The sequence below is a fragment of the Batrachochytrium dendrobatidis genome (assembly GCF_000203795.2).
Source record: "Batrachochytrium dendrobatidis JAM81 unplaced genomic scaffold BATDEscaffold_2, whole genome shotgun sequence".
Lineage (NCBI taxonomy): Eukaryota > Fungi > Chytridiomycota > Chytridiomycetes > Rhizophydiales > Batrachochytrium > Batrachochytrium dendrobatidis.
This window is the reverse complement of record NW_006281100.1, coordinates 1,286,679-1,311,420: the sequence shown is the minus strand read 5'-3', so window position 1 is coordinate 1,311,420 and position 24,742 is coordinate 1,286,679. Positions and strand designations below refer to the sequence as shown.

The 24,742-nt window shown below is 41.1% G+C and overlaps 9 protein-coding genes across 9 annotated transcripts; 5 read left to right on the top strand and 4 right to left on the bottom strand.

The window, feature by feature from the left end:
* Positions 1-2,092: 2,092 nt before the first annotated feature.
* Positions 2,093-2,932, top strand: BATDEDRAFT_23038 (uncharacterized protein; the record flags this gene model as incomplete). The annotated part of the gene is made up of 1 exon (XM_006676627.1): positions 2,093-2,932. One exon carries the CDS (start codon positions 2,093-2,095, stop codon positions 2,930-2,932), a length of 840 nt encoding a protein of 279 aa, XP_006676690.1.
* Positions 2,933-3,654: 722 nt separating this feature from the next.
* Positions 3,655-5,047, bottom strand: BATDEDRAFT_23037 (uncharacterized protein; the record flags this gene model as incomplete). Its single annotated transcript, XM_006676626.1, has 2 exons — positions 3,655-4,764; positions 4,913-5,047. The coding sequence occupies 2 exons, from the start codon at positions 5,045-5,047 to the stop codon at positions 3,655-3,657; spliced, it is 1,245 nt and encodes a 414-aa protein (XP_006676689.1).
* A 1,808-nt stretch (positions 5,048-6,855) lies between these two features.
* BATDEDRAFT_32903 (uncharacterized protein) lies at positions 6,856-9,247 on the top strand. Its single transcript, XM_006676694.1, has 9 exons — positions 6,856-7,080; positions 7,213-7,318; positions 7,415-7,523; positions 7,603-7,659; positions 7,745-7,794; positions 7,872-7,995; positions 8,073-8,192; positions 8,284-9,011; positions 9,077-9,247. Exons 1-9 carry the CDS (start codon positions 6,866-6,868, stop codon positions 9,110-9,112), a joined length of 1,545 nt encoding a protein of 514 aa, XP_006676757.1. The 5' UTR covers positions 6,856-6,865; the 3' UTR covers positions 9,113-9,247.
* Positions 9,248-9,276: 29 nt separating this feature from the next.
* BATDEDRAFT_23035 (uncharacterized protein) lies at positions 9,277-11,079 on the bottom strand (the record flags this gene model as incomplete). The annotated part of the gene is made up of 4 exons (XM_006676625.1): positions 9,277-9,685; positions 9,764-10,097; positions 10,303-10,718; positions 10,790-11,079. The coding sequence occupies 4 exons, from the start codon at positions 11,077-11,079 to the stop codon at positions 9,277-9,279; spliced, it is 1,449 nt and encodes a 482-aa protein (XP_006676688.1).
* A 276-nt stretch (positions 11,080-11,355) lies between these two features.
* BATDEDRAFT_86299 (uncharacterized protein) lies at positions 11,356-12,839 on the bottom strand (the record flags this gene model as incomplete). The annotated part of the gene is made up of 2 exons (XM_006676879.1): positions 11,356-11,486; positions 11,555-12,839. The coding sequence occupies 2 exons, from the start codon at positions 12,837-12,839 to the stop codon at positions 11,392-11,394; spliced, it is 1,380 nt and encodes a 459-aa protein (XP_006676942.1). The 3' UTR covers positions 11,356-11,391.
* Positions 12,840-13,677: 838 nt separating this feature from the next.
* Positions 13,678-14,054, bottom strand: BATDEDRAFT_86657 (uncharacterized protein; the record flags this gene model as incomplete). The annotated part of the gene is made up of 2 exons (XM_006676878.1): positions 13,678-13,785; positions 13,890-14,054. The coding sequence occupies 2 exons, from the start codon at positions 14,052-14,054 to the stop codon at positions 13,678-13,680; spliced, it is 273 nt and encodes a 90-aa protein (XP_006676941.1).
* A 2,393-nt stretch (positions 14,055-16,447) lies between these two features.
* BATDEDRAFT_36649 (RNA-binding ribosome biosynthesis protein MAK21) lies at positions 16,448-18,243 on the top strand. The gene has a single exon (XM_006676795.1). The coding sequence runs from the start codon at positions 16,518-16,520 to the stop codon at positions 18,222-18,224; it is 1,707 nt and encodes a 568-aa protein (XP_006676858.1). The 5' UTR covers positions 16,448-16,517; the 3' UTR covers positions 18,225-18,243.
* A 1,278-nt stretch (positions 18,244-19,521) lies between these two features.
* Positions 19,522-23,931, top strand: BATDEDRAFT_247 (uncharacterized protein; the record flags this gene model as incomplete). The annotated part of the gene is made up of 6 exons (XM_006676403.1): positions 19,522-19,600; positions 19,702-19,998; positions 20,090-20,661; positions 20,761-21,845; positions 21,999-22,955; positions 23,664-23,931. Coding segments are annotated over 6 exons (3,258 nt in total), but the record flags the coding sequence as incomplete, so codon positions are not given.
* On the top strand, positions 23,931-24,631 carry BATDEDRAFT_36648 (uncharacterized protein). The gene has a single exon (XM_006676794.1). The coding sequence runs from the start codon at positions 24,055-24,057 to the stop codon at positions 24,520-24,522; it is 468 nt and encodes a 155-aa protein (XP_006676857.1). The 5' UTR covers positions 23,931-24,054; the 3' UTR covers positions 24,523-24,631.
* Positions 24,632-24,742: the final 111 nt, after the last annotated feature.

The following is a 24,742-nucleotide window of genomic DNA, read 5'->3' as shown; positions in this document are numbered from 1 at the left end:
GACTGCGCGACAGTATCATCTATTTCTGCGCAGCCTCAATATGCCAACAACGCCCAGGTAAATGCAGGGCTGTATTTTATTGGCACATCAAAACTGCCAGTTCAAATGCATGGTGCACCAATCACATTTGTCCAGAACATGTACATGGACATGAATTATCAGAGCGTGGATATGGTTGTAAACAAGTACATCAACGTAGATGTCATGGACACATGGCAGTTTTGTATAAAATCAAATACACCAGGTCACAATAAAATGAATTCCAGATACAATCCCATCTATCCACGTTGCATGGCCATTGGGACTAGAGTGTAATATGCAGGTAGTACGAACTTCAAACGCACCTCATGTTGGGCTTCCATTGCTCTGAATTACAGATTGATTGGTGTACAAAATAAAATTCGATTGATTCATGGGCGCGGGAAACACTCTCTTTTATAAAGGGCATAAGGGTGTGGAGAGCGGCACTGCTCGAAAATAGGAATGCTCGTTTTGTTATACTTGATAGGAAGCGAGCATGGCTAAACGTTTGGCTTGGTACTGGATAGCATGACCAACTTTTTGCATGCAAATGTTTGGGCTTAGAATCATGTGACCACGTGGATACACCGCTTTCAAGTATCCCTTTTTCAACGTAATTACATCAAGTGCTATTACTTTATACATGATACTGGTTGAGTAGTCAGAAATCGCGCAAGGGATCCAGCCAAGAAAGTGTAGCTGATTTGCAGTCATGGTTTAGTCAAACTGTCGTCGTAAGCTAAACCACAACTATGATATCTGCAAGAATCAGCCTCAGTTGGCGGCTTGAATTCGATCAAGCTCAAAGCATAACACTAATACGATTGAAGGCTGCGCTCTAAATTCTTGTAATTCAAAGCTAATAAACGTCAGTTTTCATGTCATGAATTGCAAAATCGAGCTTAACTAGGCAGAAATGTGTGGATTTTCAAAGCAAATCCAAACAATGACCCTGTGACTAGTCACCTGATTATTACATGTTGATGTAAATGGTAAGCCCTTAAGCTTTGCCAAGTTTTGATTGAACAGCCCGACACTCCATGAATTAGTGCTCAATTTGCCCAAATGACTACCAACGGAATGTATACAAAATAGTGTATACAAAAGGTAGTGCCCCTATTGGACAGAGTCTATCATCGCATCTCCGCTCTACCAGCAGCCGATTCACTACTTGGAAGTTTCATGCGCATGGACAAACAACTAGAGCTTATTTTTTTGTTTGTCAAAAACAGCCATATATTGCTGATTGACTCACTATCTATCAGATTCATCTACAGTCGCATTCATGTAAAATCAGATGCATAAATCACCAGCCTCGAAGTGATTGATGTCAAATTTACTGAGCAGTATTCTAAACTCGCCGAGATTCCTCTGGTGATTGGCATAAAGACAACATCTGCATTCCTGGGGTTGTTCTCTTGAACTAGAACGCAGACGTATCTGTGAGCTCTTATAATACAGGAGCATGTACAGTTTGATAACAGTCAGCCCAGTATCTGGATTGAAATAAATCTAAACTCGCCGTTTTGATTGTCAAAACATATACTCTTATCAGTTGTGTCTTAAAACTCGAATGCATTTACATTGTGGCTTGAGTGACAGACTGCCGTTTCGGGAATGTAGCTGCTTTTCACTTGTAATGTCTGGTCTCGAGGGAAGGAAAGTTGAAGATTGACTAGCGTGAATATTCGTTCAGTTTAACAAATAAGCACAAGACTCGATAGCTTTGAAGATTAAATGAAAGCACACATGTCGTTCAGTAAAATTGGCTGGAAATATTATTTCATAAGACTGACTGCTTACTATACGCTTTAACACCCTTATTTAGTATTTCATTTGTAAATACGGCTATAAAAAGGGCTCAAGGGCATTTAAAAATACATTATTCTTCAGCCCTAACTGCCCTGCTTTAATCTTTTTTTTATCAAGACCGCAATAAAGCCAGCCACATATAATAAGTAGCAATCTGTCCATTTCAGACATTGCAATTTGTTCAGCTTTCTGGAAAAACAATGAAATCTTGGCTGGAATCATGTTGACAGGTTTGATATTTTCAGTTCATGCAGACGGTATGCCCAATGAACCAAACAGTCCTATTGAGGGGCAAGCCTTGACAAGACGGGCATGTAGGGTAAAAAGCTCAACCCACGAGCAGGAGAACGGACCAAAGCAACATACTTTCCAGAGTCCGGTGGCAGAGCATTGTGAATGCAAGCTGAGTAGTGATGCTCGGTCACGGGACTACAATGCAGATGAGGTTGATCCAACATGTACAAACAATTTAAGCTTAGAAGATTCCACAGTAGATTTAGTTTGGCACTATCTCCCCAAAATACAAAAGATTTCTAGTCGCTCAAACCTCCGTAGTATGTTTGCTATCCCATTGATATCCAAAAGTAGTGTCAAGTGTGACCTTCCAGTCTCCTACAATGAATCATCAAGTCTCAGCAACAGCAGTCTACCGCTTTTTGATTTGAACTCTATTGCGAGACATACTAGCGGCAGTCATAGAACCCGTCATTCTCGTATTACTTTGGGCGGTCAAATGAGTGGCTTGCAGTGGCTGCGACATACGAATACAGCATCATCACCATCCGATACAGACAGCTGTGACTCTGATTCAAGAAACCTAGTCATTGGATGGAATACGGATATGGGCGAATCCAAGGCATTTCAGTTTGCTTGTAAAAGAGCTGCAGAACACAAGGGAATTTTGCTGCAACATACTCAAGACACATACGGTACAACACGACTGGATGGACCATTGTGTAAACGAGTTCGATTCAATGACAGCATGACCCTGAAACACGAATACACTCCCGAGGTTGATCAAGATGACTTCAGATCAAGCATTGAAGGCAGTTGCGATAACGACTCGGACCAACAAGTAAACGAACCAACCTATCCCTGATCATCACATATCACAATAAATCATTTAAGTAGTTCATATTTGCATCATTGCAAACTAGCGAAACGCATTATTTTATTTTTACAGCCATGTTCACATAAAACGAAACACTAAGAGTATTAGTAGACGGCTCGTGTCATGTTTAATTGGTACCAATCTTATTGAGCAGTATTGTGTCTTGTGAACTTATTGCAGCTCATTGATATTTCCTATTAGTGTTCATTCTTGTACAAGAATGCTCGACGAATTTCAATTCATTCCCATCCTTGATATCCTTCCAACCTTTCTCTAATCTAAACATTATGTAATTGAAATGGAAACAACAGTTGCATTCTAAAAATGTTTTCTTGAACTAGAGCGCAAACATGGCTGATTTCAGAATACAACAAAGCTTCTATACAAATAGTATGTAATAGGAAAGCATAGAATATTTAGTCATTGCTTATTCCGAAGCAACATGATCAATCCAAGATAAATACAGATAAATGTTTTATTTTACGTGAATACGGCTTTAAAAAGGTTATAAACAATACAAAAGCCAAGCTCCGATAGAAATCTATTTTCACACAGCGACATTGATATGCTCGATAGGTGCAAAAAGCATAAGTACATGGGTTTTAAGCCACCTCTCCAAAAAGACTAGAGCTGTTTTATAGCTGGAATGTAAAACAGATGCCATGAAAAGATATGCAATGGATGTAATCGACAGTTCAAGACTTGATGGCTTAAACACGCTTGGAATTCGCACTTTTGTTGTCATCAAACTCTTTGCCAATTACAGCGTTTTGATCAGGACCCCATTCCCATGGCTGATTTAGTATTGTTTCATCAATGGCTGGTAATTCAAACTGTGGCGAGACAATAGATAGTTGATGACTACGAGCAGAAGAAGGTGGTGAACTTATTGGATGGCTGGAAAAGGAGGAGCTACGGAGGCCAGCCAAGTGAGAAGGCGGAGGATAGTTGGGTGGTGGAATTGACCCAAAAGCAAATATGGCTGTTGCTATTGCGCTGTTGCGATCGTCAGTGTCCTCATCAAATGGATTGGGACTGTTGGTCGATCTTGCTGCTTCGGAAGTAGTTACACGACCAGTAGATGCAAAAGCCGGAGAGACGCCATTGCTCTTGTGAGCAAGTCGCGGAATAGGCGCACGCTCAAAAACCAGTGCTTTCTCAGAATCGACTTGACTCATAGTGGTGCCAGCTCCAGCATAGTCTACGCCATTTAGATTGGCATAGGAATTTTGAGAGGGATTAAGCTTTGGCTGGCGTCGCTTGTGGTTACGCCACATCACAGCACCAAGCACAACCACTACAAGTCCTACAGCGCACGCAATGATAACAATAAGTGGCAGAGTAAGTTGCTGGCTGCCATTTGAATTACCATATTGTTGCTGCTGAGGCTTGTTCACCGAGTTGTTTTCAGTTTCACTGCTGGAAGAAACTGTAGCGGAGGATCCAGGCAAAGCAGAGCTCACAGTCTGTGATGCACTAGGTTCTTGGGTGGATGAAACGCTACCAACGCGAGTAATTGCGCTGTCTGCTAAAGCAGCACCAAACGATACTCGTCTATCGTATTCCACACCCTGATTACTAGATTCAATTTGCGCTGTAGAATTGGCTGGAGTGGCTTTTGCAGTGACAGAAAAACGACGAGATCTCTCATCGCCATAAGGAATGGAAAAGGAATACACTTGTATGTTTTTGTCACTAGATAGTGTCCCAAGAAGAGTAACCACTGCACCATCCCACGACACACTGCCTACCCATGGACGACCTATTTTGGTGAAATTAAATGTTTTTACAAGACCAATTGTGTCGGGAGTATTTACAACCTACAATAAAAGAGCGTTTTAGTGGGCTGTCCTGCAACACAATCAAATCACATTTGGTCATCCCGAATATATTCAAATACGGGTAGCAAACATAATCCAATTTGAACGGTCGTGAACTTCCAAAAAATAGAAAAATATGCAGGTTTACCTGTAGTTGGCCACTTGAAGTAACACCGTCAGAGGTATAGTAAGGAATAGTAACGGTCATGGCATGTATTGTAGAGGATAGACAAAGAAGAAAATGCAGCACCAGGCACAGATACTTGGATCGACCAAATGCCATGGCCGGAAGTGGTCAATAGAAAATTCAGTAATGCAAGCTTCAAAGTTATTAGAGTGGGTTGAATCGAATCTAAAGTTGAAATGCAGACATTCAAAATAGTTTTATTGACAATTTGCCATCAAAAGCATCAAATGATGGCGCACTTTGAATATACAACACCATATATAGTCCCGTACGGCCAGCTAAGCTGCCTAAATTTGTATCATTATGCACGTGGCACAAAGCCACGATTTTATTGCAGCCGTATTTACATAAAGTGGAACATTTGTATTTATTCTGCAGATTGCCTCTTTTGCTTCGAATAAATAATAATTAGACACTTGTGCTTGCTACAAATTGACTGCTTGCTCAATTGGCATTCTCAATCCTTGTTTCAAACACAACCTCCACCATGATGCACACAAATCAAGCTATAATTTTGAACGTGTTATTTCTCTTTATGCAGTCATACACTACAATCGTCGATTTTAATCGACATCAAATAGTCAAATCCGATGTCTGGATTGCAATGAGTATGATGTTAAACTTGAATTGTTGTATCCTAAAATCTCAGATACTCGCGCTCTAGTTTAAGAAAACAGACTTTACGTTTCAGAAATGCAATCGTTTTTTACTAGCCATTCAATATTTACTTTTTAATGTTTGATTGGTAGAGAGGAGCTGAAAATTAAACAAGTGAGATTTACTGGAATCGTAAGACAAATGCTGCTTTAAACATTTGCTCAATTGTTTATACAAAAATGAGTAAAGGGTCAATCGACTTTGTTGGGGATTCACAGGGCACAATGCTGCCTAGTAAATTTTACTAAATTGGCGCCAATCATTCGATGAGATTGTTTATTGTATCTTGTCATCTTTATTCAGTGTTCTATTTTACGCAAATACAGCTTTACAACTGAAAACAAAAGGAATGATGACAGGAATATTTATTTATACTCCAGACCAATTCTACCATGTTTCGAGAATGTTCTGATGGCATCAAGCAGATTGCTGTTACAGTACTTTGGAAATGTAAATTCCCTGCAAGACTGCATGATTGCTTTAGACTATCATGCAGATTGTACAAGGTAGAATACTGAGACTCTTGTCAAAACAAGATTAACATTGAGATCAGCTGCTAAACCGAATGAATAACGTCCTATATTCAATTGACAGGAACAGGTCGTCCAGCAAACTGATCGTGTCGACAAGCCAGATTGTCGCCATGGTACAAAACACACGAATGATGGTCATGCCATCCAAATCGGTAGTTTACCGATATTTGCAAAACAAAATTAATGGTTGCTGACAATCTCTTATTTTCTTCAGTCACCGACCGAAATACTACCAAACTGGGTATATCCAAAAAGTTTAATATCTATAACCAAAGCACTGATGAGAAAGAGTTGTTGGTTGTTGGATCCATCATATTCCTACAATCGCTTTTAAAGACCATTACTGTCAGCAACTGAAAGAACAGCAGCATCGGCAGTAAATTCTACAAGAGTAGATAAATGCACGACTCTAGTTATAATAGGATAGAATGAAATAACTGGCATCAATACAGTTTGTGGTAATCTAATACGACCAATTCGATGTATTATTTGACAAGCTCATCTTATGCAGTTGGTTGCCATCAACATATTTCACTGAATTGGTTCGTCTGTCAATGCCATTCCCATCTGGCCAGTCCTTCAGACTATTGCAATCAGGAATAATATTACAAAGTGCAATCAGATCGATACTCATGTAATCCTCAGTGCCAACAATCGATACTTGTGTACAAGCCATCCTAAGCAAGCAAAATGCTTTCCTTGCTAATCACTCGACAATCACAACATGCCATTGACTCCGACCATGAATCCACAAGTCCTTTCCAACTGGGTCAACAATAAGCCTGTAGTTGCTGCTAATCCGGCTGTGAATGATACTTTATGCTTTCTTCCTGTCACCAGTCCTGCTACTGGCAGTGTGATTGCCCATGTGCCGCTCTCTACAGTTGAAGACGTCGATGCTGCTGTTCTGTCTGCTCAAACATCTTATGAATCTTGGAGGTAACTTTTTGCAATTGCATGGCATTGATACTACCATCGTTTTGGCTTGATCCATCCACTACATGAGTTTCAAGAATGTTGTTATTGACTGTTGTTCAACCCATGCTTGACTGTTTATTATCGACCCATCAGTTCTCGAACTGTCAAGGACAGAGTCCAGATTCTTGTCAGGTTTCACCAGCTTGTAATTAAACATAGCAAGAAACTTGCAGAGCTAATTATGCTTGAACATGGCAAGGTATGACCTGGTTGAGATGAGCTACAATCAACCCTAGTTTATACGCTTTTATTGCATCAATACTCATATCTGCAGTAATCCGTTTGTGATATTTAGACATTTACCGAAGCTATGGGAGAAATCTCTAAAGGCAACGAGACCGTCGAGTATGCCATGTCGATGCCTCAAGTCTCTCAAGGAAAAATACTCGAGGTATCTCGTGGAGGTAAACACACAACTCAAGCTTTTTGGTTTAGGATCAATTGAAAGGCTGATTAGTATTCTGATCCTGATTGGTTTTATAGTTCATTGCCATGATGTTCGTAAACCGCTTGGTGTGGTCGTGTCCATCGTGCCATTTAGTGAGTTGAGCAACGTCAATTGCATGAATGTAGCCTTGATTCAATTTTAACCAACATTTATAAAATATCACACTTTAAACTTCAGACTTTCCATTCATGGTACCCATGTGGACGCTTCCAATTGCAATTGCATCTGTATGTAATTTATTTTTATATTTCAGACACTACACACACCACCCATTTACTCGGCCTAATTTTTTGGTTTGGTATAGGGTAATTCTATGGTAATTAAACCATCCGAAAAAGTTCCATTGACCATGTCATTTACTATGGAGTTACTCAAGGAGGCTGGACTTCCCGACGGTGTCGTCAATCTTGTACATGGAACTGCTCGAGGTAAATGGAACATCATAGATCTATGCGCTTGTTCTCGTTCAATCCTAATTTAATTTGATACCGATTGTTTCATTTAGTCGTGAATCAGCTTGTTGATCATCCATGTGTCAAGGCAGTGACATTTGTTGGCACTTCACTTGTTGCCGAGCTGATCTACAAGCGTGGCAGTAATTTAAACAAACGTGTTCTGGCTCTTGGTATGTATTCATTATTCAGTACTGGTGGTATGAATCACCACACAAGTATTTCAAACACTCATTACACATGTATTATGCATTCAACTTTAAGGTGGTGCAAAAAACCATCTAGTCGCCTATCCAGATAGAAATCTTGATATGGCCGCCAACGACATTGTCGCATCGTTTACTGGGTGCGCAGGTCAGCGATGTATGGCTGCATCAGTTCTCCTTACAATTGGAGTACAGTCTGACCTTGTTGCAGCAATCGTGAAAAAGGCATCAGCACTCAAACCAGGCCAGGCAGAAGGGTGTTCAGAAATCATGGGTCCTGTGATTGACAAGGCATCTTATACCAAGATTTCATCATACATTCAAAAAAGTATTGATTCTGGTGCTCAGATCCTTATTGACGGTCGTACGGGACAATGGGATCCTCAATCTCCAGATGCAAAACTTCCACACCCATCCATGTCAAGCGGATTTTGGCTTGGACCAACCATCATCTTACATAAAACAAAAACCGATGCTGCTCTTCATGACGAAATATTTGGTCCAGTTCTTAGTATATATCAAGTTGCCACCAAAGAAGAAGCTATTCAAATTGAAAACGAGAGTCCTTACGGTAACGCAGCATGTATTTACACCAAAGATGGAGGAGTCGCTGAGTGGTTTGTCAAGAGGTTTATGGCAGGGATGGTTGGAGTAAACATTGGAGTTCCTGTACCAAGAGAACCTTTTTCGTTTGGAGGAATTGGCAAGTCGCGGTTTGGATGGGGCGATATCACTGGTGACTCTGCTATTGAATTTTTTACCGAGAGACGCAAGGTGACCACCAAAGTAAGTTTTTCATTTATTCTTCGAGGTTATATAGACTATTAATGTATTTTGATCATGTATTTTAGTGGACTCTTCCTACCGAACAATCGTGGATGTCTTGATTATATACAACCCATTGGTTTTAGTTTTCAATCAAATTTTGATTTTTGAATATGAATCTATCTTGGGCAGGCTTTTTCACCATAGCATGCCATTACAACCCTATTCACGTAAAATGAAGCAAATGATTCTAGTTGAAAACAAACGTTCCATTTAGCTTGATGAATCAGTAATCACCCAATAATCCACGCATCAGTCGATGCATCATTGAACTCATCTGATGTGGCTCAACCTGATACACACTCATCAACACACTCATAGCACAACAACTTCCCACTACGTCTAACCCCTTCAACGCTACCATGCGACCACGATTGAGCAGCAGGATATATAGACTTTGCACACCTTTAGGAAGAGTGTACATTGCCAGTTCCGTTCGTCGTGATGGGTGTTCAATTAGGATTGCAAGTCCTGCTAAAGTGCCCATGATATAATACGTGTATCGCAGATCTGGATTGTTTGGAGAGAGGTTGCGTGAAAAGCAAACCAAGGATTGGAAAGCGTTGACATATGTTGCAAGAAATACCGACGATCTTAGCGATGATTTCAACACTCGAAGTACGTGGTATCCGGGACTATTTGATATGACAGCATGTAACCAAATTAGACACAGACCAGACATAATAGATAGTTGAATATAGACGTGAACCTACGTTTTTAAAAATGATTTGGTATTGAAAAGAAGAAGTGGAACACCATTCAATGATCCATAAACAGGCAGAATCCCCCAAAAAACTTTGATCCACAACAACAAGCAGTATCTTGTGCATGATAGATCACTTGGATGAAATATCTTACAGGGACATATCGGCATTATACCATTATGGCTATCAAGATAAGACATCATAAACGATTCAACCGATGGATCTGTTTTAAGTTTGGCAAGAATGGATGATACGACGGGCTTGGGAATGATAAGGTCTGTGCTGGACTCCCAATTCTTTACATTTTCACGATTAAACTCGAGGGTTTTCAATGGCACTCGAGCTAGACAAGTTGATTAAACAATGCATTCAAAAGTATTCCAATAGTCAATACAAGTTTACAAGTTTCAAAATAAAATCAGTAGTCTATAAAGCATACCAGTTTTAACCATCCATGAGTAATCTAAAGCATTGAGTACATTTTCTGGTGAGTGACTTTTGGATATATGTTGCCATCCTACTTGAACGTTTAACCATGGAACACTTACATGATCTGGGAATGGAGGTGGGATGCATGACAAATGCATACATAATGGATCCACAGGCGATTGAAAATAAAATAGTATCCCCATACGGAAATGCAAACAAATCTCTTGATTCAAGAGCATTGTATCCTGCTTGCATTGATCGCATAAAAAACTGTTGAGAGAATGCAATCCGGTTGTCTTCGGTTTCAAATAAGATGGCTAGTCCAGCAACAGCACCAGCAATCGCGCCGTTAATTTTTGAAAATCTATGAGCAGTAGATGGCAGTTCTGGCGTAGTTGTGGATGCATTTAGAGATCTATACCGCATGAGAGAGTTGTTGATCAGCTTCCAAATGAATGAGAATGTGCCAACCATTCTAGCGAATCGGCGACTTTCAATACTGAAAAAGCTCTTGATTGCTGCCATGAACGTATCCCTGTGTTGATAAATCCAGTAACAGAATAGGGGTCAGCCTAATATATGATTTACTATTGTCAAAAAATCTACAAGACTTGCTTTCTACGAAATACTCGGAATAGTCTGATGGCAAATGTCACTCCACCACGCAGAGCAAATGCAATAAGAAACGAGCGTATTCCACCTGTAGTAGCATGCCGTAGAATAGCAGCATAACTATTCCATTTGGGAGGAGCAGTAGGTTTATATCGGCTACGTACTGGTCGCTGTTGGACGGTGCTTCCCGTTGCTATTGATGGCTGCACTTCTGGATGTGCAGGAAGTGTCTTGGATAAAGTCAATCTATCACAAGTAGAGTCCAACTCTGTAATCTCTGTCATTCTTTTATCAGATACTGTCAATGATTATCACTTTCAACTCTACTTGAAATTTGTAGATTCAATCCATCGCTGCACCATTTCAAGCCAGAGCCACGTGAGCGAATTGCTTATGCGGATTCTATCAATAATGCCGCATCTGCTTTCAAGTCGATGTCATACAATCAAACTGCTGTTACAAACAGCCTTGAAAAAACAGGAATTCATTTGTAAAACAGTTTCAAACACGCCAAATAGTCAAGTCTGCCATTTGCAATCTTAAAATCCAAAAGATTCGGCCTCACATTCCACTTGGATGATAAGCCGTCAAACCATTTAAAAAACAGTTCCATCCGATATAATGTCGATAGGAGATCCACGAGAGACTGGGCGGAGCGATGCAGCAACTTCGCGTCCAGCCTTCCACGTTCCTAATGATCAAGTACATCAGTGTTAGTATGACAATGCAGAGCAGTCTAGAATAATGGTAATAGGCTACCTGCTTCCAGTATTTTTGCTAGTGGCAGATCATCCTTGGACATGGACAGTCGCTTGCGAACAGCATCTCCTACCAGATCCAGCAGCCCAATCGTAAGTGCTCGCCATTCAACAACAGCATCGTCAAATACATTGAAACGGGGCACAGATTCAGGACCTTGGGTCATGGTCTTGATGCTGGAAGAACGGAGGGAAAGAACCCCCATATCGACAAACAGTCCTCCATTGCGATATTCTGCTAGACCTGTCAAGTCTTCCACTCCAATAAATCGCACTCCCAGCAGTGACATGGGTTCCATCAGAGAGTAAGTCAGCCATTGAGACAGTTTGTGGAAGGGAACCAGTCCTAGTGAATCTGCCTCTCCTCCAAGGCCAGTAGTAGAGTTGGACAGGATAGATGCAAGACTGCTGCATGGCCACACATCACCCAAAAAAACACCGTCCAGTACTGTCCTAGCAGGCGGCCAAACTCCAGAAAAAGCATGAATGACCACCTCCCATAGGACACTAATGTTCACGCTGTGCTCAGATCCGTCCTCAGAGTGTACGGTCGATGGATGATCTAGCAGATAGTCGACTAGATTTCCTGGTCGAGGAGTATCAGACCCAAAGTACTTGGGATGGGCTAGACAGACATCACCCAAACGATTCAATAAAGAGCATCGACCATCCACTCCCACCAGTGGATTGGATTCATTCACTTGAAAAGCCTTTTGAAGCTTATCTGCAGTAACAGCCTTGAGCCCTACTGCGTCGGCTCTATTTGGAAATGCATTTGGATCGGATGAAAATCCTCCTGCCACAAACCAGTCCAGCGATGCAAGAGCGAGACCTTCAGATCTAACATAAGATTCACCAGGCTCGTTCGATGGCCGGAACGACCATTTATTTCCTGCACCTGCATCCAATAATACAGATATCACAAACAGATCCAAGAGTCGACGGATTGTTTCTCGCTCATACTTGGGAGGTTGATCCTTTGCACTAGAAACTGAACCATTCCAAGTATTCAGCAAGGGTGAAATTCGGTCACATTTGGTAGCTTTCATTGCTGGGCTTACAGCTTCAAAGTGTCTCCATCGAGAGTGGGGAGGAATATCGCTTGGGCTAGAATAGTCTCTGACTATCAGCATAACAATGGTGTTGACTACTGCATCTAGCTTGTCGAGATGCACATCAAAATGAGCGAGTTGAGTTGGATTGTCCAGCAACAGGCGTGTACGCTCTCGAATAGACTTGAGTGTGAGCAGATACGCAGATGGAGTGGTGCTAGTATTGGTGGTCATTTTAGCAACTTTAATAGTAAACACAGCTGTTTAGTCTTTGCATCGACGCATCCCAAGCATCTCTTCAGGTGGGTTGCAATCAAGCTTGAATTCAAGTCACTGGACGAGCTTTTGCATCTACAAAAGGAATTCAATCTCGCTGGCTATTGATAATATGTTCTAGAATTACATAGTACGATGGATCATTCAACTTTAGAATACACATTACTACTGATTGTGTAGTTTGATTTGCTACTTTATTATTACTCTTGTAAACACAACATCGCATCTTGACTCCCCCAATGTGTCGTGTTGTATTGAAAGTCGGTGATTCATTGCTATAATGACAACACATTCATTTAAAATCATCAAATATTGCAATAATATGTTAATATCTGACCTATTTCAACACAGCATCAGATAAACTCGATACGTTACATGAATATCCACCATTAAACCAATGTTGTATCAACATGATAGCTATACACCACATTCAACCAAGAATACAGTCAGATCAACACGAACCCTCGACTTGCGGCACAATCAAGTAGACCAAATAGTAACAAGCGTGAGACTAGTCGTTCAAGAGTGATTGTGGAATAGTACGCGATTAGGTGTTGGCATGAATTGAACATCATATATTGTATGCAGAGTAGATGAGTGAGCCATAAATATGCATGAAATGAACTACCCATCAATGTAGCGTTTAATAAAAATCGATTTATTGTTCCGAAACTACCAAACCACAAAACATTAGACGTATACAAGCCACTTGAGTGCAACTAGCTCGTATAGATTTCATAATTTTCCACAAATGCAAAACAATCATCCAAAAACAGGATATTTGTAAGGTATAGATTTATAAGTCTTCTAAAGCTAATCCACAGGTATATAATGAGTTTTTCACCAATGTGAGCTGTTCAGAAATACTGGTGGCTAATGATTCAGGCACTTGAGGTGCAGTGTCCTAAATACAACGTAGTAGCAGTGAGTCACAAGGTAGAACAAGTAATTCGATATTCGTGGAAATCTGGTGAGGGTTAAAATTCAATCGAAATGAAATCTACATACTGCTAATGCGGCTGTTAAAGACATGATCGTATTGGTACTTGTGATAAATGTTGCCTTTGCACCAGACTGTGAAGATGAAGTAGTGGGTCGGGCAGTATTACACCCTATTGCAGCAGCCAGTGGGATTCCAGTCATAGTGTGTGCAGTAGATGCTTGACTGAGCATACTTTTGATAGTCGCTATGTGAGGGAGAATAACAGAGCGAGCAATTGACATTTTGGTGGTATTTGATGATAATCTTTTACCAAAAGCCAAGCCATGAGAGCGCAGAGTCTGAGCCAACAGAACCATATATGCAAGTATGAGTTTATCAAGCTGATCGGATGGCCAATTGAAAATTTAAATTGTGATTTCGACAGGAAAGAAAATTCAATATTTATTTTTTTTGTCTGCAAACTCAATTTTATTATTCTGGATATTACAATCCATTGATAGTTGAGATATATACTCGAGCTGAATTCTGGGTTGAAACTACAATTGTTTTATACGGATTCTTTTAGGCCATGGCAAAATCAACCCCTTCCGTGGTTCAAACCCACTCATCTGCAGACAAGAGTCGTTCTCGTTCAAAAACTGCCCATTCATCTGTAGAAAAACCTGCCAATTCTCGCCCACATCAGAGTGTAAGTCGTTATTACCATGGACATTTAACTGTACATATTCTAATCTGACACTTGTCATTTTTTGGAATCAATCCATTTTCATACTGCAAGGCATCTCGAATGAGGCTTTTGAAAGAAATCAAAAGTTTGGGCGGCGATGCAACCGATTTGGATTTACTTGAAGGTGTACTGAGTGGATCAGAATGCGAAGACAACGATGATATACCACAAAACAAGGTCGTGTTTAAACCTGAAGAGAACGAAGCTGTAAGTTCCATCACTTATGACTGGCAATTAAGTTTTGCCAATTCAAGATTGTATAGCAATTAACATGAGATGTATCAATGCATAGGCGCTTTTGAGTGATCTTATGGCATTCATGTCTGGACAACTTAAAATGGATCCATCAAAATCGACTGTTGAAGCTGTGTCTGACGACGAAGGCGAAGAAAGCCAAGATGAGCCTGTTACTTTTGTTAAAGAAACCCAAGATAAACCTGCTACTTTTGCTAAGGAAACTCAAGATAAACCTGTTGCTTTTGCTAAAGATAGCAAAACTAATGCAAAAAACAAGACACCACCCAAACCTGATTCAGATTCTGGCGAGGATGAGGACGATGAGGATGTGTTTAATACATTTAATGACCAAGAAGTTAAACAAGATACTGGTGCTACATATGGACAAGGTGACGAGGATGAGGTGCAAAAAATGCTTGCGCAGATGATCAAGGGGAAAAAGCCCGTGGATAAACTGCAGTCAAGATTACTGATTGAACCTTCTGAGCGTTGGTGGGAATTGTCCAACATTGCTGAAGTCGAGACCGACCTTGTCAATGCCAACTCAGATCTTATTTCACAAAAATTTGTCAATGCCGAGAATCTTTGGAAAGAAGAGATTTCCAAGTTTGAAAAGTGTAAGCTTTATTGCTATTCTATTATGAAACCAAAGATACATATCAGTTTGCAAACTATATTTTTAATCAATTTGCACTTTCTATCCAAACCACCCAGTGAGGCAATCGACTGAATCTAGAGCCGACAAGGACTTTATATCAACTGTTCTTAAAAGCGGTACAACTACTGACAAGCTTTCTGCACTTACTTTGCAAATTCAAGAAGCGCCTCTCCATAGATTCACTTTATTAAATGATCATTTGATTTGTGGAATGGCACGCAAAAAGTCCCGCCGAGAAGCTCTAGTAGCAATTGACAGTATCAAGGATCTTTTATTAAACTCTATTCTGCCTGATCGCAAGCTCAAGTATTTTGTCGATCAGCCTGTTTTATCTAAAAAAACTACAAGAGAGCACTTGATTTTGTGGTACTTTGAGGATGCGCTTAAAAAGGCTTATTTTTCATTTATTCAACTCATTGAAGCAAGTACCTTGCATGGATTATTAATGTTGGAGCCTTGCCGAGTATATGTTTGATGAACTCATTTTAACTCTTTGCAACAATTTAGGAGTTGACAAAGGATCCTCTCCCCCATATCAAAAACAAGATGCTTTCCATTGTGTTTGATCTTTTAACTGCCAAACCCGAGCAAGAGCAGAATCTTCTTTCGCTTCTAGTCAACAAACTTGGCGATTTAGACAAAAAAATTGCATCCAAATCCGTGCACCTTTTGGCACAGCTGATACAGAACCACCCTGCGATGAAGTCTATAGTGATTGGTGAAATTGAACGACTTCTTTTTCGAAGTAACATTGCAGAGCGTGCACAATACTATGCAGTGACGTTTTTAAACCAAATTGTACTGTCAAGAAACAAGAAAGATTCAGATACAGCTAATATGTTGATTGATGTGTACTTTAAACTGTTTGAAATCCTTGTACATAAAATTCGTATCAAGGAGGAAGTCAAGGATCGCTGCGTAACTGGAACTGGCAAAAAACATGCCAAAAAAGGCAAAAACAGTCGACACAAGCAACAAGCAATAAAAAACAAAAAAGATGGCAATACTAACTTGGTTGCTGCATCTCAATCAAGCGGTGGTCTTGAGCAGGTTGACGGTGTGGATGCCAAAATGATGGCAGCGCTTCTCACTGGTGTCAATCGTGCCTTTCCATATGCAGAGCTTGACAATGAGGTGTTTGAATCTCACTTGAACATCTTGTTCAAGATTACTCATGTGGCTACATTCAATACATGTATCCAGTCACTTACTCTCATCTTGCAAGTGCAATCTTCGCGTGAAATGGTTTCTGATCGCTTCTATCGTGCCTTGTATGATACTTTGTTGGACAACCGACTGTTTGAGGCGTCTAAGCAGTCCATGTACCTTAATTTGCTGTTTAAAGCAATGAAAACAGATGCATCCCCAAAACGTGTCAGGTCATTTGTAAAACGTATTGTGCAAGTGTGCGGTCGAGCTCAAATTCCTTTGATTTGTGGATCACTATTCTTGATTGGAGAATTGGCAAAGCTTCAGCCTGGACTATGGACATTTATTACCCAGCCAGAAGAACATGATGAAGAGCGTTTTGTAGATGCGTCTGAACCAGCTGGCGAAGACGTCACAATGAGCGATACAAGCAAGGATGAAGATAGCCATGCAGTTGATTCAAACCCATCTAAGCTGCAAAAGCCTGTCATTGATACCACGCACAAATACGATGGACGCAAGCGTGATCCCTTGTACACGAATGCAGATCAGGTTTGTCTATGGGAGCTCTGTATATTTGCTTCGCATTTCCATCCAACTGTGTCGCTGTATGCACGTACACTCCTCTCTGGCTCACCTATTGTGGTTCCTGCCACAGCCAAAAACTACGATCCATTGCAAAATCACACTCTTTCTCGATTCCTCGACCGGTTTGTTTTCAAGGCTCCTAAAAAGGTAACTTCGCTTTACCATGGATCAAGTCTCATGCAGCCACGTGTATCTACGGGCAAGACGAACGACTCTGAATCTACCATGACCCAATTCGCTTTAAATTCTGGTAATCTTTTATCCGGAAGCCAAAGGAAGAAAAATGTCATATACGTGGATCAGGAAAATCCAAACGTTTTAATCAAATTAGATGACACTCCAGCCAATCTTGTTCAATGGAGTCACACCAAAATAGATCAAGTTGCACCTGACGATCTCTTTTATTACAAATTCTTTGTCGACAGATCCAAAAAGGCAAAGCAAGACGATGAAGGCAAAGATGGCGATCATAACGATCTTGATTCCAATCAAGATATTGATGAAGAAGAGGCTTGGAATGCTATGCAAAAGAGTAGCGGATTCCCTCAAATAAGCGAAGGATTGGGAAGTGAAGACGAAGACGAAGATTTTCTACCAGAAAATAACGACGAAGATGTGCAGGCAGATGGTGATGACGATGATATGGCTGCATGGGCCAATGGAAAACCATCTAAGCAAGAGGAGGATGATGATATGATGGATACTTTGATTAGTGATGAAGGAGATGATTTTGACGAAGATCCATCCACTGCTTCGCACACGGACAAAAAAGAAACAAAGCAGACAGTCGGAAAGCGTGGAGCCAAACTCAAAGACCGACTTGCATCAAAAGCTGTAGCTATGGGATACTCTGGTGACTATTTTGCTGGTGGTATGGATGACTTTGCAAATGCGGACGACTTTTCCAATTTGCTTGATCGCCAAGATACAGAGGAATCAGGAGCGGACGAAGTTGAAGAAGAAAGCGAACGAAAGCGAAAACGAAAATCTAATAGTAAAGGCCGAACACAAAAGAAAAGGTTGAATGTAAATTCAAGCTGAATAAAGCCAATCTTGGACTATTTAGCATGTGAAGATTTGGTGAAAAAGGAAAGTTAATATTTGGCATTAGTAGAATGTAGCAAATGAATCCAACTTACAGCCGTATTTACGTAAAGTGGAATACCAAATAATAGTATTGGCGTATAATAAACTCCTTGACAATCGAGTGGCATTTGGCGATTGGTATGGAAATAACAGCTGCGATTTTTGTTTTTAAACTAGAACGCGAGCGTGAGTTTAGAATACAGAGATGAGTGAACAGGATTGTATTGACAACAGCCAAACCCAATATCTACATTGCAGTGAATGAATCCGGTTTCAAACCTGTCAGTTGTACAGTGTATGGCCATGCAAAAAAGGGAAAAGACAGCTCCAGATCAAAACCATAGCTTAATATGTTGGCCGCTGTGTTTGGAGACTAATTAAGGGGCAGTGAGCGCTACAACATACCAATCTGTAAATAATGACATTCAAGACACTTTCTGATGTTTGTATAGAAAAGCAACATACCATTTCACGAGGTTACAAATTCAAAGCTACAAACGGACGGGCAATCGTCCAGCAAGCACAATATTGCGAGGCAGATCTTCATATCCAATCCAGCTGAAGTTGCTTTAGCATAATAAATCTGGCCATTGCTTATTCCCAAGCAAAACACAAGCATTCATTGCAACGTACAAAAGTGTTCCATTTTACGTGAACACGACTGCAAATCATCGAGTACAGCTTACTCTTGTAGCAACCTATCTGATATCCATTCAACAGCCAGCTTACTATAATGAGCAAGAAACTGCGCGAAGCCAGAGAAAAGCTGGAAAAGTATTACCAGGAAGTGTCGTCACTCATCGTTGCCAGACAGAATCCTGCTACAGGGCTGGTCAGTAACTCGTATCTGTTGATTATCATGCTCCATTGTTATAAATTCTGCTACGTCCACAAGTGTTGGCATTTGGCTTGTTCTTTGTTGATGTTCCGGCAATTAGATGCTTCATGTCCAGCATTACAATAATTGTATTATTGGACGTAGCTCATTGTATCTGGAATCTGTTTTACGTTTGTAAACACTTGATTCTTATCTATATTTTACTTGCTCCTTGAACTTGTTTGAGCTAGATTCCAGCGTCAGTTTCCATTTCCATTCACGGCGACTACAGAGACGCATGGGTTCGGTAAGCTATACCAACCTTATTTATTGTCATTGCTATAGATTTGTTTTTATATTGTCTATTTTTCACTGGTCAATCTAATCGATGCATAATACAATTTTATTATTCAAATCTCTGTTCTATATGATAGCGATAATGTATATTCAATTCTGGCTGTTTGGGGTTTGGCACTTGCGTATCGTCGCATTGACGATGATGAGGGAAAGGCTTGTAAGCAACTATTGCCCATGTATTTATGCCGGCTTTATTGAATGTCGCTAGTGCAAAACTTGGTTTTCAACAATGTTTGGCGTTTTGGATTTAAAATATAGATGAACTGGAGCATGCAACCATCAAATGTATGCGAGGTTTGCTTTCTTCTATGATCAGACAGGCAGACAAGGTTGAACTGTTTAAAAATACCCAGGCTTTGGAGCACGCACTCCATGCAAAATACAGCACTACCACTGGAGCTACTGTTGTTGGCGACCGCGAATGGGGTCACTTGCAGATTGATGCCACCAGTATCTTTATTCTGATTCTTGCACAGATGACTGCAAGCGGATTGCATATTATTTATACGCTTGATGAAGTCCATTTCATACAGAATCTGGTGTTTTACATTGAACGTATGTGAATACTGGTTCATTGACATGCCATTTGTATCGCTACTTGGACAAATGAAGAATGTGCTAATTATGCTGATTGAAAATCATATAGGTGCATACCGCACACCAGACTATGGCGTTTGGGAACGAGGAAACAAAATGAACCATGGTCAGCCAGAACTCAACTGTTCCAGTATTGGTATGGTTGTTGCTGCGCTACAAGCTATTAATGGAATCAATTTGTTTGGATCGCGTGGAGGCCCACTTTCTGTAATTCATGTGCTGCCTGATGAAATCACTCGCAACGTCACCACTCTTCACTCGGCTCTTCCAAGAGAGTCTGCTTCAAAAGAAGTAGATGGCGCACTGCTTGCTGTAATTTCATTCCCGGCATTCGCAGTCTCTGATCCAAAGCTCGTTGAGCGTACTCGTTTAGAGGTGATCAAGAAGCTTGGTGGTAGATATGGGTGTAAGCGATTTCTTCGTGATGGTCATCAAACAGAGGTTGAAGACCCATCGCGTCTGCACTATGAACCCAACGAACTCAAGATCTTTGAAGGTGTAGAGTCTGAATGGCCACTATTTTTTGCCTATTTGATTCTTGAAGGTCTGTTTAGGGGTGATATGGAACAGGTTGAGCATTATAGAGCCATGATGGAACCCATTTTGATTGACTCATCCCAGGTTCCGCAATACAGTCGCGAGTATCATTTTGAACATCAAAACGATATATCTGCATCTCGTGGACGTACTGTTTCATTTTCCAAAACCTTGCCACCAGAGAATATGCGACTGGTTCCTGAGCTATTCATTGTGCCGCTGGCTAGTATTGATGCTGAGCGGGCGAATCCTGGATCTCAGGAACGTGTCCCCAATGCCAATGTTCCTTTAGTATGGGCTCAAAGTCTGTATATTCTCGGCAATCTCATTTATGATGGCTTATTGTCTGTAGCCGACATTGACCCTCTTAACCGCCGTTTGATCCCCAACACTCTAAGGCAAGAACTGGACACTGTTGTTCAACTTGTGTTTTTATCTGAAACAGCAGAGTTGCAGTCCAAGTTGCGTATGTATGGATTAGAGACTCAAACACTTGCCAATTGCGAGCCAATTACCATTTCTCCACCTTCCGCACTTCGAGATGCCATGCAGGTTCTTGGAGAAAATCAAAAACTTAAGCTATCTGGCCGTCCTAAACGACCAATGGGTACGCTCAGTACTTGCAAAATCTACCGCTGTCAGGGCCAGCTTTACGCTTTTCTTCCACACTTTATGAATAGCGAGGAATTTTACCTTGTTAGTGACAACGACTATCTTGTATCATTGTTTGAACAAGAACTTGCATTCATCAAAAACCACTGGTATTCTAATGGACGGCCCACAATGGTTGTAATGCTAACCAATGAAATGCTTAGTGATGTTGTACGTGCAACAAATCCTACTCAAGCACCAACGCAACGAAATGGTTTGAACGTATCCAATAACAAACAAAAACTTTTGAACTTCATGATGTCGCTACGATCTTCTGGTGTCTGTAATGGTGTGCGTATTCGTGTTGGTCGTCTTTCTGAAATGATCAATACTGCGTGTATTGAATCACTTGATTTTCTTGTGGATACGCAGAATGCTGATTACGAAAACTGGCAAGAGATCTTGCGTGGACAAGGACCACTTCAAACGGATGAATCGTCTCAGCATTTAGTTATAAAGGGTGTGAGTGGTTCAAACCAATTTGATAAAGATACCAACCATGCATCTGCCAAACATAGGCGCATGTTGCGTAAATTTTCTACTAATTCGGATTCGCCAATTCAAGCTCGTAACGCACTCTCTAGTCCATATACTGCCCAGTTTGATGAAAGCGATGAGTTTTTGCTGCAGGATCATCGAGAAGATGAGCCTTCAAAATTACTGGATGTTGCTAGTCAGAGTGGCGATTCGAGACTACGATCGTCATCGCCCATTTGCTCATTGCGTACCTCGTGTGATGCAACTGGTACGATTGACGAGGATGATGCCAGTTCGAAGATTGCACATTCTGCTGCAGCCACTGATTCAATCAAGACTTCTGCTCCTGCCATGTCTTCTGATACTGCTCAGAATGGTCCATTAAAGAACACGTCTACAAATACTGCCACTGGAGAATTACTGTCGCTGACGTTGGGCAATCCAAGCCAAGTCGAGGCGGCCGTGGCTCTTTTGCGTATTTCAGCTAATCTGTATGACCAGGCTGATCTTCTACATTATATTTACTCTTGCAAAGGAATTGATTACCAGGTACCAGGTCTGTGTTCTCTTCCTACGCTACTCGAGGAAGTTTATGTAAAAGCCATGCACATGAAGCAATGGAGTGTGGTTCGTCAGATTGCTGGTCTTCTTCACAAAACTGTATCTTCTCTTACCAGCAATCTCTCTGATCTTCTTGTTCGTCAAAAACCCGTCACAGTTGGCTTTGGTGCATTGGAATACTTTATCAATGAACCCAAGAACCCATCTGCTCTTGCTGATATTATTTATACTCATTGTTCTAGCGATATCCGTGAGGCTCCGCTTATTCAAGAAATTGTAACTTACCTTGGTTCATTTATTCGCGGCTCGCCTCACCTATTTGATGGAATTATGCGTATTCGAACACACTTTTTTGTCATTGCTATGCGAGAAGAAATTTCTCGCATTCAGGGATGTGACGAAGAAGAAGCTGTTGAAATGCTTATGCAATTATCCCCCTTTGAGATGAAGTCGCTTATGGATCAAGTTTTGACTGCTCGAGACAAAGTCAATCTTTTATCAAGTGACTATATCCCAACACCTATGGCTGGAGATATGCCATCACGCGTCGTACATGTTGATACCAATGAAGCTGTCAAACAAAAGAAAACCCAAAAGGGGAGTGAAGGGGCACTGTCTACATTCTGTGCATTGGAAAAGGTAGAAGCAGATGAAGGTGGATCTAGCATGGCATGCATTCCAGAAACTTTGTCAAACAAAATCAAACTACGAGTTCAGTCTGGTGGATTCCAGGCCGGCAATTTTGCTAAAATTGATTTAACTAAAGACGGAGTTGATCATGTTGTGCCAATTCCCAGTGGTCGTGGCATCAATTTAGCAGCGTTTGATCATTTGGATGGATCCATCTTGCACATTGCACATTATGACACATGCGCCTCTACATCGGACTCGGATGCATTTGCTCAGTGTATAGAGCAACTGCAAGAAGGCGCAATTATTGTATGTGCAGCCAAGGATGATTTTATTTCTAGCTTGACTGAAAGTGCCAAAATGGCTTGCGAAGTACTTGGATCAACGCATATTCGTCAAGCAGTATATCGCGACTCATGGTGTATGATTGCTCAAAAGAGCTTTGTTACACAAGGCAAAGGTGCATCTGAACCTGCAGAATTTCATCGTGCAGCTCATTTGGGACCTACTGAAGTTGTTGAACGCGAGTTTGATCTTCTTTCCAACCGCAACCAATTTGCACTGTTGCATACTGCACAGGCTGATGGAAATACTGGTATTTCAAGTGGAGGTTTAAATGCCGTTACAAGTTTAAACCTTGATGCTATCTCCGAAGCATTAGCTAGTTCTTCCATTTCTAGTAACGCAGGTATACCTGTTGATGCCAATGCTGCAAGCCATACCGGCAATGAGATGGCCTTCCAATCTCAATCACTTATGCCTTGCAGTGGGAAATGGCTTCGTCGCCGCAAGAACGATGGTGCTCTTAATCGAGTTCCAAAAGACTTTTATCCTAAAGTATGGAGACTCTTGAATAAAACCAATGGCTTGGCGATTGGCAAGTCGCTTCTTCCACGCGATCCGGTTGTCGGTGAGATGACGCCAGAGGAATTGAATTTTGCACTACGAGTGGAAGCATTGTACGATCATATTCGAGACCCAGCAGAACGCCAAATTGCTGTCGAGTTGATTGTGGTTATTGCACGAATTGAGGAATGCCATCCTACGTTCAAACTCTCTGCTGAGTGTATTGACATTCTCAAGATTGTTCGTTTGGCTGTGTCTACATTTTGGAGGCATTGGGTATTTGAGCTTAACCACGAATCGAATTTGTCGCCAATGCATTTGGATGCCGACCCTACTATGAATGATGCCACGGCTCAGCAGCGCAATCTTATGGCGCGAGCAGTTGTGGAGTCCTTTGAAGGGGCAGCAGGAACAATAGAGTCTCGACCACTCAAACTTCAGCTTCCTAAAATTGAGGGATTGCGTCTTCAAGACACCAACTCCACGAACCCATCACTTGCTGCCAAGACGGGTGACTCTGCTATGACTACAAATGTAGTTGCTCCTGCGCGTCCACCCATCCCTGCTTCTCTGACACCCCCGTCGGCTTTGCATGCCAATTTAGAGCACTTGGATACTTCTCCTGCAACCCCATCTGCACCCAGTCTTTCATTTGAAAAGAACGAACGACTTGCGCGACGGTTGTTTTTTGATCTGCCACAACATGGCCATGAAAGTACAGTGTTTTACCTTGCTTTAGCTTGTTTGAGCATGCTTGATGCTGCACAAACTGTGGCTTGATGGTATTATTATGGGCCATGGCAGATGTGTTTGGATAACCTTGTCATATTAACAAAATATTGATTCTATATTGCTGATTTTGGCAAAATAAATCCGATTTTTGTTATTCAAAACACTGATATGGCTAGAGTTGTGGGCTAGGGTTTGATTTGTAATTGTGGATGTAAAGTGTATTGTGATCAAATTATATTACTAGAGTTTATTCCAAAATAACGGAACT

Bases quoted from the DNA above. Each gene is read 5' to 3' on its own strand.
- BATDEDRAFT_32903 (XM_006676694.1), top strand. From the start codon at position 6,866: ATGCCATTGACTCCGACCATGAATCCACAAGTCCTTTCCAACTGGGTC. The intron at 7,795-7,871 runs GTATGTAATTTA...GGTTTGGTATAG, and splicing joins TTCCAATTGCAATTGCATCT to GGTAATTCTATGGTAATTAA. The intron at 8,193-8,283 runs GTATGTATTCAT...TTCAACTTTAAG, and splicing joins CAAACGTGTTCTGGCTCTTG to GTGGTGCAAAAAACCATCTA.
- BATDEDRAFT_36649 (XM_006676795.1), top strand. From the start codon at position 16,518: ATGATGGCAGCGCTTCTCACTGGTGTCAATCGTGCCTTTCCATATGCA.
- BATDEDRAFT_36648 (XM_006676794.1), top strand. From the start codon at position 24,055: ATGCATTTGGATGCCGACCCTACTATGAATGATGCCACGGCTCAGCAG.